This window comes from Pseudonaja textilis, chromosome 3 (assembly GCF_049901715.1).
Source record: "Pseudonaja textilis isolate UNSWEBS1 chromosome 3, rPseTex1.2, whole genome shotgun sequence".
Taxonomy (NCBI): Eukaryota; Metazoa; Chordata; class Lepidosauria; order Squamata; family Elapidae; genus Pseudonaja; species Pseudonaja textilis.
In genome coordinates, this window is record NC_141992.1 from 158,913,412 (window position 1) to 158,930,015 (window position 16,604).

Genomic DNA, 16,604 nt, shown 5'->3' on the forward strand with positions numbered 1-16,604 from the left:
CACTGGACATTTTGCAAACATTCTGGCACTGGGCTTTCTTTGGATGGATGGAAGGGGAATGATCCAAGGAAATACAGAGGGATTCTATTGTTTTTGAGATTGATAAGTTCCCATTTTTTTCCAATAAAAGAGATTAGTTAAAGATATCAAAATGCAAGTAGGACAGGAGCCTGATGAGAATCATGGAACACATCTCTGGGTACACCGATAGAAAAATTAAATAACCTGAACTTAATCTGAAGGAATTTGTTTATTTTAAGCATGACTGATAACTCATTCTGAAAGATGCCTAGAAAAACTCAACTTCTTCATTACCATTATCATCATCACCATCATCATAGCATATCATCATCATCATTTTGACTATTCTATAATTTGCTATAAATCTTAGCAAAGAGAAAGAAAATCTAAAGGTATAAACTCCATCAAATTGTAATAGATGCTATGGTGAGATATCAGATAAAGGAATAGCAAAATATTTTGGACTTATGAAGGGTAGGAAACAAACTTAATTTTGGGGCAATTGAAGCAGAGGAAAAAATTATGGATAAGTAATGAATCAGAACAGATTATCGTTGTTTCAATAGTAGTTTTTGTTATTGAAAAGTTTTAATGTATGAACTGTGTTTTGTTTTCCATCCAAAATATATGCAAGCATGATGAATTAATTCTTATAAATAAACATTTAGTATAAATTCATCATGTATTTTTTAAATTATGAAGTATTACATTACATATAAAATTTGTTTACATTTTCTAGGGCCTCCCTATCAATCTATTCTTCACAGTATACAATATATCCATGAAATGAACTCTTTCCTGATGAAAGGATAGATATTCATTTTCTATCATACTTACTGTAATCTAGTGTGAAAATTAGTTACTAGTCTGCCTGGGAAAGTACTCATCAGAAAAAAACAACACTGTTTTCCAGAATAAAAGTAGTTTGATATAAGTCTTTTCCCTCAACATAGTTAACATCATGCCAGGCAAAGGAAACCTGGCTGCTGGCCTTGGTCTTATTTCTTCACCACCTATATGTTCACATAGAGATCTAAACAAGGGAAAATCCTCCATGTAGGGTGTACATTTTCTCCTATCCAATTTCTACCTACAATGCGGAGATAATCTACCTCCTCTACTCTATGAAGTATCTGAATAAAACTATAACGAGGTTATAGTAGACACCTAAATGGATAACTAAAATAAAGACATTTAATAAATGAAAAAAACTGAATAAATAAATTGACTACTTATTCCTAGGATTCCTCCCAATTCAGAGGAAGAATTAGCTTTCAAAGCTTTTATTTTCATGGAAAGAATAAATGTAACCAAAAATAATAAATATTGTACAGGGAGGAGCTATAAGCGTTAGGTAGCATTGTTTTAAATGAGTGCTTTGTAACAGATTATCTACCATATAAGTTATTTTATGAATGGGTAATGACTTCTTTACAAAGTAGTCTATTTTGCAAGAGCATTTGCATATACTAAAAAATCTAGATCTGCTAACAATCCCAAAAAAGTAGGGAATCCCAAAAAAGTAGGGCTTTAAACTATAATAAATGGATTAATTGTAAAGCGCACACTCACCGAACTGGTTGTTACACCAGTTGAATCGCACCACTGGTCCTAACCCCTTAGTTAAAACCCTATTCCTGGTTGTTGTCATGTTACAGATTCAGACTGATCATCCTATCTTCCAGGATCATATACATTCATAATAGGTAAGGAGAGTATGGCAGCATAATGTGTTAAGCTTGGATACTTTTGCAAGATCTAGTATCACAACCTGACTGAGATAATTGTCATGGTCCAAGAATCTTGGCATTAATTGCTAATTTTCACATATGCCCAGCTGTAAGACAGACAGCTGATATTCAGAATCATTCTTTTTAAAAAAATTACTATAGAATGTACATTTGTAGGAAATAGTCATAGTTCACGGGGACAGTTGCAGGCAGTAGTAAAACACTACAAGTATAGCCCCATTAATATAAAGAGTACATACAGAAGAACAGTTTATTATAGCACACTTTTCAGACCTGTAGCTGTAGTTTGTAAATATACTGCTTTTCTGATTCTATCTACTCAGACACATGATCCCTGCTCAATAGAGTCGACTGTATTCAATAGTTCTTACTCCCAGAAAAATGGGAATAGATTAACAATGTAAGCCTCTCAGCAATTTTTTTTTCATGATGCATCATGAAAATATTTTAACTATGATCAGAAAATATGGCATAGTATAAAGTGATTTGATACTTGGAATCATATAATTTTTTGTGTTCCATCTGAGCAGTAACATGGAATCACCTTTTTAACTTTTTCAGGGGTTAGCCAAAATTGGCTTGGTGCTGCCATCTGATGTCTACATTAAGGAAAGCTGATTGTAAATATGCAAATGTTACAAAAATGTGTTCAAAAATGTGTGTGTGTGTGTGTGTGTGTGTGTGTGTGTGTGTGTGTTACAGAATCGTATGTGCTAATAAGAAAACTCTGTTGTGAAAATAAATCTTTCATTGCTTTTGTGGATATTGACAGAAAGAATTTTCTGAGTACAAGATATTCCAAATTTGATCACATTGGCTATGCTGGGCAAAAGGTACCATTTCTCCCCCTTCTTTTTTTTTTTTAATATACATCTAAATTCATAGAGCTTCTTGGAGAAATACTATTACAATTAACAACAACCTTTTAAGAGGAGTGTAGAGAATCAACAGATCAAATAATATGCTGTTCTTTTTCCCTTTCTCATTTTATTGATGGTTGTGCTCTGGTGGATGGGTTAGAGTTAAGTTGGGACCGAACCAATTAGCATATTATTTTGACTTTATTTTATACTTTTCGAGTAGAAGCAGATTATTAATTAGATCAAAGGGAAAGCTTTCCCATTTCTTCTTCAGTCTGTTTTCTTTTCAAATGGTGAATGTTTTTGAAAAAGTAAAATGTCTTAGGTTGGATAAAACTGAAAATTGGATTCAGGTGGCTTTATTATGAATTTCCCTATTCTTAATCTGTACTGCCTAAGGAGTTGATGATTGGTCTCGGTTTTCTATAGGTTGTTTTGGACATTTATTTATTGTCAACTTTTCTCTTTTATGTGTATTTATGAGCAGCATTTCTCAACCTTAGCAACTTAAAATGTGTGAATTTCAATTCCCAGGATTTCCCAGCACAAATGCATCTTCAAGCTCTCAACACTGAGAAACACTGAGACAATTCAGTTCAGTTCAGTAAGTGCCATCTCATCAACTTTGCTCATGTATATGTCTCTCTCCACAATTTATAGGTAAAAGACAAATTTATTATTATTATTTCTAACCATGTCATTCAATTTTTCCAGATAGTCATGGTAGTCAAATGTTCAAGACAATTTGTTGCTTTTAAACGTTCTTGATTCCTTTCAAGACAACCAATAACACAATGAAAAAAATATCCTATCATGTTGCTTCCCATATTTTCCCATTATTTTAACACTAGCTAATGATACAAGCTGTTCAGTTTGCAAAATTATTACTATCTATAAATTTATGAACTCTGTATAACAGGTTTTTTTTTAAGTTTTCATGTTTACCATATTTTCCATTTGGAAAAATCAAATTGCATTAAAAAGAAAAACTCTTAACCCAAGTCCAAACCTCACACAGCAAATTACATGAATGTAATTTGAATATAATTATTATTAATATGAACAAGCTAAGTTTACCTCATCTTGTTGAGAATTTAATAGCTGCAGCTTCATATGCTTCATATAGGCCATTGTGATTGGCATATTATAATCAATCATGCTTGTCACCAATGTTGGAGGTTTTCCATTATCTGAAAGAATTAGAACATATTATATATTGTATTATAATTATATGGTTCTACAAGCAAATTAATTGCAAACTGAGTGTTTAGAATATTTCCACTTTAGGAAAAATTGATCAGCAACTGCAACTTGATAAAACTCCATTGGGATTATAAACATTTCTTCATAATTACAAACTTTCTACATGACAATAAAAATATATTGAGATATTTTATAGAGAGAGATTTGCAACAGGTCCAATGAAAGCCCCATAATTTAATTACATATGTATCACTTTTCTTCAGCAAGAAAGCTACATCCAGGATTTGCAGTTAAATGACAATGCATCGAGAAAGTGTGGCAGCACATTGCATGTACCTAGTTGTTGCCTTGTAAAAGGATTTTTGTTATGCTTCCACGTACTTTAATAAAATAGGCCTAAACTGAATGATATGGCTGTATGATTAGCAAAGAAAGGTGCATGTGCCATGCTACATTAAAGCACACACCATTCTACATTCTACACCTTCCTTTTTCTACACCTTCTGAAATATATTATGTGAAGACTTACATTGATCAAGACTATGAGAGTGTTCAAGATCCATATCTATGGCCCATCTGCTGATGATATAATTTTGAAAGATATAACATGTTCAAAAGACCAAACAAAAGTGGAGGAGTGGCATTATACATGAAGGAAGTGCACTCAGATACTGAGATCCAGGAATTTAAATGCCAAAGTCCAAGAAGATTTGAATAAAAACACAAGGTAGGAAACAATGATATTATTGACGTTTGGGGAGACGACTGCTGTAGCCCACCAAGCTAGGCAGAACCTCTGGATAATGCCTTCCTGGACTAGTTTAAAGAATTTTCAGGGATGACATTCATAGTTATAAAGAAAACTTCAACCCAGATATTTGTTGGAAAACCCAGGTTCACCAAAACTGCAAGCTTCCACAATTTCTCAGTAGACTTGCTGACCATTTCATGTTTCAGAAGACTGAAGACAAGAACAGGAGGACCAATCCTCCTAGATAGGAATGGGATTTTTGGGGAGAAGTAACCATATCATCTTTAGATTCAAGATACTTCAGGAAGAGAAATTGGAGCATAATAGTGTGCACAATATGTTTCAGAAAAGGCAATTCCAGAGAAGTAACATGCAGGATCCCATGGGGAAAAAATTCTGAGATCCAAGATTGTGTAAGAAAGTTGGGAAATTCTCAAAAATACATTACTGAAACTATAGTTACAAAACTTTTCAATAAGAAAAAAATTGACATTTTAGAAATTGCACAGCAGGCTTTTAGGTGAACTAAGTGTTAGAAAGACATATTGAGTAAATGGAAGGTGGATATAATCACCAAGCAACTGAATAAGTAAGTAGCAAATAGCTCCTGAAATAAAGTTGGAAGGCTAAAGTACAAAAGTCACTTAGATTCACACAGGGAAGGCTTTTTTGGTACTGTAAATAGTGAAAGAAAGAAAAGGGAAGGGGTGGGCCCATTAGTACAAGAAAATGATAGGATAGAATAGGATAGTAATAGATGATGGAAAAAAGCAAGCATGATGGAGAGAACTCCTCATCTCTTACTTTGTTTGATCTTCTCCCCAAAATGGAACTGGGAAGGACAGAGTGGCAACCAAGTTTTCAAGATTGTTGTCAAGACCCTCAAGGCTGGCAACATAAGGAAGCAAAAACAATATAAAAGTTTAATGCTAGTCTAAGATATGAAAATGGCAAGAATTGGTTCATAAACTCAGTCATATATTTAAGGGAGAGTCTTTCACTGAATTGCCTCTTCTGAGATAAACACCAAATGTTTCATCCCCTGCTTTCCCACATTAATAATATAATGTGAATATGGATCTGAAAAATTAATTATCAAATACCAATACAATTTTTTTGACGGGGAAGATGAAGCAAACAATTACAAATTATAGTAACTAAATTAATTCCTATATTTTAATAGAATATTTATTAAATATGGGGGGAAATACAGAAATGTTAAGGTATGCAAATGCAAATAGAACAATAATATGTAGTATATGGCATAATGTAAGGTATGAGTGTTTGTCAAAAATGAGCAAAAATGAATATCTATAGCAGCATGCTTCTTTGGGGGATTTAATATTTTATTAGTTTATAACTATAATAGCATGCTTCTGATCACTTTGTTAAATGGAATAAGAATTGATTATGTTAAGAGAAACATAGAGTAATTTCAATGAAGTGGAAAAATAATGGGTTATGAATACTGTGATTCAGCACCAAGGTGAGTGACATGAAGAAAAGTTAATGGATAGTGAGCCAAGAATTATGCTTCAGTGGAATTGAGATCTTCAAAAATAAAAGATGAAATATCTGAAAACAAAATGCAATGAATGAACTGGTATGAACACAATGAAAGCCAGGATGATTCCCAGAGATAGTGTAGGAGTGAGCAGGCTGAGCTCAAGGTGGGGTCAAATGCACCATCAGTCTAGAATCCCTACATCCCTGAAAGAGATCTTGGAAGCCTGTTAACTCCTATCTAGTGTGAATGTGCCTTGATCATTAGTAGATCAGATTTTTGTGTATAGATTGCTTGGAATAAACTTGCAATGCTTTTGAACTCTACCTGGTTTCTTGCACATGATAGAAAGATATGGATAGATAATAGCATGCTTCTGACCACTTTGTTAAATGGAATAAGAATTGATTATGTCAAGAGAAACATAGAGTTATTTCAATTAATTTAATAGTGAATTAGGGTAAACTAATTTTAACTATGTTTTTTCTTGTGGTTTTAGTATTTCTTATCCCCTTTCTGCATTTTAATCTTAAATTGTTTTATCCCAAAACTCCACTAAGTATGCCAGAGAATAAACCAGTGAATAACACAGAATGGGAGCAAACAATATTTAGACATGGTTCAGCAGTAGGAACCATTGGAAGAATTGAAGACCAGGTTAGGGGTAAATCATTATGGAGAACATCTGTGTCACTAAAAATCAACAGCAACTTAAAGGCATAAAATCAGTCATACAATCAAGGTAACTAGCTGATCTGAAAAAATTGTCTCACTTGTCAAATCTCTTTTGCCTCCTCTCAAAATTCTTATGTTTTCTATGAGATCTATGAGGTTGTCCCTCTGTGAGAAAGAACCTTCCTTCTACAATTCAAATGAAATTTAAGAGTACTGATGTATTTATATTTCATACTTAATGGAAAGCTTCTATAGATGCAAGGAGTCAGTAGAGAGAAAGCAGAGTTTTTCATTTCAGAATATGTTATTTAGGTTTGGATTGTATCTAGCCTAGAGTTTATCTGTACTTTAACCCATCTTAAATATTATCATTACATTTCATTTGTTAGATTCAGACTGTATCATCCTCCAGGATCTTAGGATTGCATGCTTTGCACTCATCAGATTCTTCCCCCCATCACAAAACTGAGGGATGGGTTTAGCTGAAAAAAAATCATGCATTAAATTTTCACACATCATCTTATTATACCATAGATCAGGGGTGTCAAACTTGTGTCATCACAGCGCATCTTGTGACATATCAGCACTTTTTTTCCCTTTGCTAAATCAAGCAGGGCGGGGCCAGCACATGATACATCTGGGCTGCGGGCCACGAGTTTGACAGCCCTGCCATAGAGGATAGTTATATATCATTTTAGAAAAATGTTCATTTTCTGAATGAAAACTATCCTATCTTGGTGTAGTTGTTAAAGGCTAGAAACCAGAAGAGTGTGACTTCTAGCCCTGCCTGTATATGGGTGACTTGGGCCAGTCATTTTCTCTCAGCCATGGCAAACCAGTTCTGAAAAACCTTTCTGTCAAAACTGCAAGGACTTGTCCAGGCAATCTCCAAGAATTGAATATGATTGAACAGTAGAAGAAAAAAATTATTGACCTATTGTAGCTACATGAGAGCATACATAGTATTACATATAAGCCTTTCAGAGAATTCTGGAGACATGCTAAATATATGCTAATGCAGTATGAATGTTTCAACCATTCTAGTGTACAATTTTATGACTCTCCACTTAAATCAGGAAAATATAAATGGGCTATGAATAAAATGCTTTACATCTCATTATTTGACACCAAACATACCTTTATGATCAGCTCCATCTGGGTTTAAATGCATTCTTTTCTGGCACTCTGAGCAGCTCATTAGGAATCGTGTCACTGCTTCTCTTGGTAAAAAGGCATAGGTCTCAGAAATCTGAAATAAATAATGAAATATAGGTATTATAATATAAGCTGAGTGAGTATGATTTAATGGAACCTATCATTATATTTCTAAATAAAGTGTATGATATCATAGTTCCTGAACATCCAATAAAGTATGCCTGAATACTACATTGAATTTCAAACAATAGCAGCTTACAAGTCCACCAAATCAAGACATAATGATAATAAAATCATTTTTGCTTATGATAAAAAAAAATCAAGAAAATAATAAATATTCAAATGATGTTTCCAAAATGTCTTTTGTTCATATGCCCAGAATATTTGTTTTTATTTGTTATAGTGTTACCACTGTTTTTATTGTGTCCCCAATTTTGCCTCTTGATAATCCTTTGTTAATTGCTTGTCAATTTTAGATAGTAGCAGGAGAAGATCAGCTACTTTTAAGAGTTACCACAGTCAGATGCCAGGTGTTGGGGACAATATTATGACTCTGTAAATCTCTTAGAGAGTGCTGTAAAGCACTGTAAAGCTGTATATAAGTCTAAATGTTATTGCTATTGCTAGTTATTTCAGTACATGTTTCAACATAGGTATTCATTCCAAATAATGATATTAAAATCCTCCAAACATCACAACAGAAATACCTTCCTTTTATGATCACAATGTTCCATTGTGCACTGTGCATAAGGGGAAGATCTAGTATCACAATATTAAGATATATACTTGATCACCCCTTATCTTGCCCACCCTATGCATTGCTATGTATAGGAGCCCATATCCAACATAGTTTTTAGTTCTACTTACTTCTACTTTCAACAATAAACAATATTGGGTATACTGGATACCCAATATTGGGTACTGCCATGTTGCTGCCAGACAGACTGAACCACTATTTAAAATTAAGAGTGAAAATTTACACATTAGTTACAAAAATGTACACATTAGTTAATGTCTCTAACGTATTCAAAAATTTAGTGCATTGAAATTAATGAAGCATTCTTGTAGATTAATTAGCAACCTGTATTTTCGGAAATGTTTCATTTATTTTAATAAAAAAATTGTATTGAGTTCACCATTCATTCAGATAGGATAGAATTTTATTTGGAAAACAAAAGAGTTAAGCTGTGAAACTGGTGTATATTTCATACACTAGAACTTAATAGTATAGTGCCCGGAGAAAGCATTGGATTGCACAAAGGAGACTTGGCTTCAAGACCACCCTCAGCCATGGAGCAAACTGGGTGGTTTTAGGCAAATTACCTCAACTTCTATCGACCTACATCACAAGATATTTTTGTGGGGGAAAATAGGGGAGGGAAAAATGTATGCTGTCTGAACCTTGGGCAGAAAGTTATAAATTTTTGTTGTCTATCAAAAATAGCTCACAGGGAGAAATACAGTTCTCATAACATGGCACAAAAGGTATTATTTCTGAATGAGAAAACGTGGCCTTCTCTGTATACTCGCATATTAAATACTTTTAGAAGTAACATCCATGATCCATTAGGTCATCATTTTAGAGATATTTCCTTACCTAATCAGAGAAACAAAATGACTACAGGCAAGCAAAAAATAGTAATAATCAGTGGATGTGGGAGCTCCCTATTCTTTCCTACCTCCCTTCCATCCCTTCTCTTCTTTCCTTCTTTTCCTCTTTCCCTTCTTCAGGCTCTGAAGTTACAAAGTATCAAACAAGCCCCAGAGTTTTAGTAGTACATAGATTAACAAAAAAGTAGAATTTATACTCTGCTTCAGTCCCAAAATTATTTCATTCATTCTCAGCTACAAATTCAGAATAAAACAAATTTGAGGCCCCTTCTGTCACTATTTTCACTTCCTAAATTCTCAGAAACAATGTCAAGCTATCTCAGAATCTTCCTCATTACACATTCCTGACTTGAAAACACAAGTTGGAAGCAGAAAATAATGTTAAATAAATTGTTGCCTGGGCAGTAACATGGAGTTTACTCCATGAAAGATTTAAATATATAAATCTCTAAAGCCTTACTTCATGCTGAGTCATTTGCCTGGTCTTACGAAAACTAAATTCTCAGTGGTCCAGCTGCAAAGCTAAAATATCAAGCCCCTTTTCCCTGAGAAGAATTGCTAATAAGGCTAAAGCTAAAAATCAAGGAAATGAAGGTGAGGCAAGAATTACCACCAGTAGAGAAATGGTCATAAGCTTGTGAAGCCATAGAATTGTATATTTCTTTCAAAAAAGAATACTAGTTTTAACAATAGTTTTACTGCAGTTTGAATGCTACCAAATGAGCCCAAAAATAAATTCCCTCTGTTCTCCAGTATGATTGCATGTGAAAAGAGAAATCTGTCCCTTTCTTCAAACTAATGCAGAATTCTTGTGTGACATTCCTCTACATGCCACCAACATACAATATAGCAAGTAGAATTGCAGCACAGGATATGTGTTGCAAATATTGTTAGCAGTGCTATTCATCAGATGCAACAGAAATAAAACAAGGTTATGCCTCCATATTTCTTCTTTCTGTTTCTAGGCAACTTCCTAGCTGAACTCTAGTATGTCATGAAACAAGTGTACAGATATATGTATTTACTCTTTTTAAAAAAATATGCTCTTCTGAATCCATTATCCCTGACTATATTCATCCTTCTGTATCCTTCATTCCTCAGATTTATATAACCAATGGTACATTTGCTATATTATATACTGCGCTAATATATTTCCAGACAATGTCCTTTCTTGTACCTGACAAATGCTAAACATTTAGAGTATTGTGACTGTGTTATTGTTATTAAATAATTGATGATTTAGAAAAAGATGACAAAGAATATGTTTGATGTGGTGTATACAAAGAAATGTAGGCATACTGTAGATGTAATTAATTATCATGCTGGAAAATGTACTCCATGTACTCTTTTGGAGTGGGATTTTCATTGCATTTGAAATTTCATCAATTGAAGCATTGTTTTAAATGGCTTGATTTTAGGCTAATTATTGGTCCTTATTATATAAGCTACACTAAAGCTTAGATGAGAGTGTCAAAACTCAGTGCCTTGTTCTGCTTGATTACGGTACCACTCTTCTTTGTTCTCCTTCATCATTTATGCCTATTCACTCAGCTCAAGATATTTGGTATAAGAGAAATTGGGGAGGGGAGAAGGAGAATCTGCATGTCTGGAAGTCCTCATTGTCATCGGCACAGGCTAATAAGTAATACATATGTTGCATATGTGATTTTAAAATGTATAGATGCATTGTACAGTTCAATCTATTGATGGTATAGTTGGTATAGGTCAAATGGTATAGGTCAAATTTTGGCAGCTAAAACATCTTTGAAATGGATTCATTCATGATAAAACTAATTTTAAACATTTGTATATAAAACTGATAATATATGAAAAGGTTTTATGGTTTATTTATTTCTTTATTTTATTATTTAGCTAAGGTCTTAGGATATAAATAAAAAAAAATCTTTTATTTATAAAATAAAACATTTACTTTAAAATAATCTACAAGCATAAATACATGTCAACTCATAAAATATTTCTATGGTCTTTTTAGAGTTGCCACAGAAAGGGAGGACGGAGCAGTGCGGCAGCTTGGAAATCAAAAGTGCATTCCATAAATAGTTTTCAAAGATATTAGCTAGGTGACTGAAGTTTCTGCTGTGCAAAATTCTAACTAGAGAACATGATTTATTATTCTTGCTATGGATGTGTCCCATTGGGGAATATGAATTATGATACAACCAGGGGGTGGAGGAAAACCAGAGTCAAGGGTGACAATGAATTATGTGTCTCAGAGTTGGCTACACCCAGGCAGTGCTGGACATTTTAATTCCCAATAAATCCTTTTGAAGTTTTGAAAGTTTGGCTCGAGACTCATGATTTAATTGGGGTAACTGCCATAATCCTGACAATACATACACACACAAACACACATACATAAGCATGGATAATCTGAGATGTAAATCAATTCATTGCACAATATTACTTGTTATGAGAATTTGTCTTCAAAATGTTGTGTAGCCTACACAATGGCAGTTGTGTGACTGAACAAATTTGAAACAGCGTCCACATGGTAGCTATTAAAATGTGTTCAATTAAAATGAATATACTGATTACTTTTCTCCTAAAAAGTGTATATATTTAGAAAATTTCAAATGAATTGTGCGTTTTCAAAAACTTATTCTATTCTCCACAATATTTACTTTCTCTTTACAGCAATGGCATAAATACCTTGAGAGAACTACCTTGGAAAAAGCAGCTATAATGGTAGAAATTACAAAGAAAAAAAATCTCAGAATGTGAATGAGCAAGTAACCAGCAAAAGAGCATATAGGGTCAAATGGAAACTGAGTTTATCTTTGCATGATTGTGGAAGTGTTATTCCATCCTATAACTAGATTCTTTTTTGTTGCCTTAAGAGCTAAATTTAGTATGAAATCATTTTGAACTTGTCAAATAAATTTTTGATATAGGTACTTTTCTGATATAATGAAACAGGAAACAGGCTGCTCACAACTTAGCTGTTGAAAGAGAAACTATCTGTTAGCTGGGATAGATAACAGTGCATTGCTTGATGTTGTGATGGCTGTCATACAATTGACTTGCCAATGCAGTGCCCATTAGTACTCATGTATTTGACCACCAACTGCCCTACAGGCATAGCAGCTTTGACATGACAGAACACTTATAATTCATGTCAACATCCAGGTTCTTTCCCTAAGTGTTTTTCCTATTTTATCCTCTTCCTACTTGTTTACAAACTACCACAGTGTTCCAAAACAAATTTGCCAGCTTTATAGTGCCACAAAACCTTTATTATTTTTCAGAGTTGGAGTCAGAACAATGATACTTAATTTATTCATACATGAAGTTCAAGATAAATAAACATGCTAGCAAGCAAGATTATCCTGATATCTAGAAAATAGCAACATTAAAGTTGAAAGTATTTATCTTGTGTGCATAATATTTAATAATGAAACCCCAATATTTGCTCAGAAATAAGTTACACTGTGAGTAATGAAGCTTTCTCACAGATATATGTGAGTAGCATTGCAACAACAGAAAAGTTACTTGATCTAATTCTTGCATTAAAAAATTGAAGTAATCATATTATTTCTCTGTGAGAGAAAGACACAAAATAAGAAATTAGGGAAATGATAGATTAGCTGACTGAGAGAACTGATGGCAGAGGGAAAAAAGAATGGACAAATTAGCTGACAAAAAACCCAGATGATTAGTTAGCAGATAAAATAGAGAACAACATACTGAAAATTATTTGAATGTGACTTGTCTCAAAAAATCTTACAACAAACATTTAATTATTGTATTGAATACTGCTTAATTCTAAAGTTTCCACCGGTTAAGTCTAGTGTCTCCAATAAATTCCTTAAAAAACCAGCTGCTCATCCCTTATTTGAATGGCTAAGGTAAACAAAAAGTAGGTATATAAGGGACCATTGCCTTGTGATTTGGTGATGTTTTAAAGTCCTTTTTAAAGAGTTTTACACATAGAAATTACACAAAGATGTTTTTGAAAGAATTTACACATAGAAATTTTGCATCATTTAAGGCACCAGATAAAATCAGGTACTTTCAAATAGCTTTGGAGAAATTTTAGGGTTATTCAGAGAATGGATTTACTTTTTGATTTTGTAAATTCTTACACACCACTGAAATTTTCCTTCCCTGTGTGAGCAAAACTGAGGGTTAAGGCTGAGTTTCTCTATGTTCTGAGTAGCTGATCAATGAGTTTGATTACACCTGTAAACTCATACTTGTCAGAACACTATCAGAAGAGTGAGAGTATGTGTGCCACACTCATCTGATATAATTTCTTTAGATGAGTTGAATTGAAGGAAAGAAGGATGAGAAACATGGTATACTCTCCTGTTCTTTTTGCAATCTGATTTGCTCTTTCTTGTATTACCTTCTTTTCACTAAAACCATACTCTTTTATTTTCATTATTGTCTTAACTCTCAATTTATTCATCTGATCTGTAATATAGTCCATGATGGTCTCTGTAGTCCAATCTGTCTGCAATTGTTCGGGTCATTCAGTCTCTTGTTTATTCGATTTCTCCTAATGGTAATGCATTTCTTAAGTCTCTCAAATTCCCCCCTCCCCAAAAAATAAACAACCAATTCTGTTTCATTCAGGTATTTGTCTGTCCTGACCACATTCTAAATGAATTTTTATTTTATTACTGGTGGGTTTTCAGTAATATGATTGTGTATAATATATACTATTATATTGTGCATATATAAAATTATATTGTATTATATATGCAAGTGTTAATATATACACCTCCATTTTTTAAATTAACAGGCAGCACATAATTCTCAGAAAAAGTTAACCCTGCCAAAGAGCTACAGTATATCAATAGACTGTTTAGTCCAGAAAAATCAAGTGATAGGCTTTTTATTTTTTAGTAAAGCTTATTTTTGAAATAGTTTTTGAAAAGAAGTTGAAGTAGGTTGGGGCTGATCCAATAATCTTCCTTAAAACTATTTCACATTTTTATTATATAAAATCTTGATGTTATTTGTTTTAAACTTTCATCATTAATGTTTTGGAAATAATAATCTATCATCTCTGCTATGTTATCTCAATGAAAAAAATCAAAAGAGGTGTTAATGTTCCTTATTAGTTCAGTGGTCATTTTTTATTGAATTAATCTCAAATTCACTGAAATTAAATTTTGTTCCTTTATAGGTCTAAAACTCAAAGTTAATATTGCTTTCTTAAATTTGGAACTTGGTTGATTCATATATTAACAATGCCCCATTGTAATGTAAAAGTACTTTGCTTGACTAAAAGATAAATTAGATAGGTAGAGGACTTAAGAAGGCATGTTTTGTGACTGGAGAATTAAAACAGGGGTTTCAAATTGGAAAACTGGTTCACTATGAAAGTAATAAAGACAGCCTACATTACAACTGAAATACTGTTAAGAATAAAGTGATTCAAACTTTTAAAAATCTAAATTTATCATGTTTCCTGAAGATCACCTACTAAAATTATTGAGGAACATTTTCATTTATTATTAATATAGTATATTAATATATTATATACATGTGTTAATATAAATAAGTAATAGTTATATATTATCTAAATATTCATCTCTATGTATCTATGTATGTTATCTCTAAGGATAACATATTTAATGTTTTAATCAATTAAATGTTAAATACAAAAGAATCAGCTTGATAAGTAGGACACAAAATATATATACAATTTGATTTTTCTATCAGTTACTGATAAGTAGGACACAAAATATATATACAACTTGATTTCTCTATCAGTTACAGGAAAATAAGTATGAAACATTATTTAAATGTACTGGTGAATTGGTTCTGATCTATCTGATCAACATGGAATCCAAATATATTAAAGCATATCTCAGTTTATTAATGCAAGTCAACACAGATCCATGTAGGGATAAAATGGTGTAATTGAAATCTATTTGACAAATATATGCCTTATTTATCTTATTTATCTTGGGTAAAACATAGCAATATGCCATTCCTCTTGGTGTAAGATTATTTACTTACTGCTTTATAGGTTCTTTTTTGTCCAGCATGTTTTCTGATTTGCTCTCCATTTGGTCCTGTTTCCACGTGCATGGAGTAGATGATATCAAAGAAATCTTCAACAACAGCTACCTGTCTTAATGACAGCTTTTCATCTACCCCAATTCCATCCTAAGAAGAAATGACAGGAAATACAAAATGAATATATAAATTACTAGAAAACATATCTTACGGCCACAGTAAATTGAAGATATTGACACTGATAACTAAAGATCATATACTGCTTAACAGTCAAATCAGTGTTACTAATATTATCACTACACAATAAATATAGATGTGTATAATATTCTAAGTGATGATTTATATTTAATTGGAATAGATGAAGCAGTCAAAAACTGATTCAAAATTGCATTTTAATTAGAATTTATTCAGTTTGAACAGAATTTGTGAATGAGTTCAACAGAAATCTACGTGTGCATATATATATGCATGCACGTGCGAACACACACACACACACACACTGGACACACACATACACATACACACATGTATGTGTGTGTGTTTATTTAAGATTACTACTGAATCTTAAAACAAACCAAGGCATGGTTTCACCTTTCTTCAAAATCACACAAATGGATCCATAAGCATAATCGGAACATTTTATTTACTATCCTTTTGAATTGGCTGTCTACTGCATTTAAATTACAGGTAATCCTTGACTTACAATCATTCATTTAATGACCATTTTAAGTTACAACAGCACTGAAAAAAAAGTGAGTGTGCAGTAGTAGAAAAGAAAATGTGGTGGAGTGTTGGTACTGCATTAGCTGTAGTTGATTTCGCTGGGTAAGCCTATCGCAAATGTGTGAGGACAACTGCATAAATATTTGACCCAGTACTTGACAAATAACATATTTAGCAATGGTGAGGCCTCAGGTAAAATGCTGGCTCACATCCAAAGAGCATTAGACATCTGTGAAATCTTATACATAAATATTCAGGAATAAATCCACTTATGTTCGGTTGGATGTATATAATCTGTTAATAGTTATAGAAATTCACCCAGTCAGATTAATACAATTAGATTCAGTTAACTTAAATGC

At 32.8% G+C, this 16,604-nt stretch overlaps 1 protein-coding gene across 7 annotated transcripts in view; it reads right to left on the reverse strand.

Annotated features, from left to right (window-relative positions):
- NOL4 (nucleolar protein 4) overlaps window positions 1-16,604 on the reverse strand; it is a 132,259-nt gene that overhangs the window by 67,659 nt on the left and 47,996 nt on the right. For 5 of the 7 annotated variants that reach the window (XM_087931209.1, XM_087931210.1, XM_087931208.1 and 2 more), the window contains exons 2-5: window positions 15,523-15,672; window positions 7,903-8,014; window positions 5,391-5,474; window positions 3,710-3,822 (exon numbers count right to left, since the gene is read on the reverse strand). In XM_087931209.1, coding sequence (XP_087787335.1) covers window positions 3,710-3,822; window positions 5,391-5,474; window positions 7,903-8,014; window positions 15,523-15,672 — 459 coding nt within the window. The remainder of the gene's footprint in view (window positions 1-3,709; window positions 3,823-5,390; window positions 5,475-7,902; window positions 8,015-15,522; window positions 15,673-16,604) is intronic. The other 2 variants (XM_026699231.2, XM_026699230.2) reach the window with 1 other exon arrangement.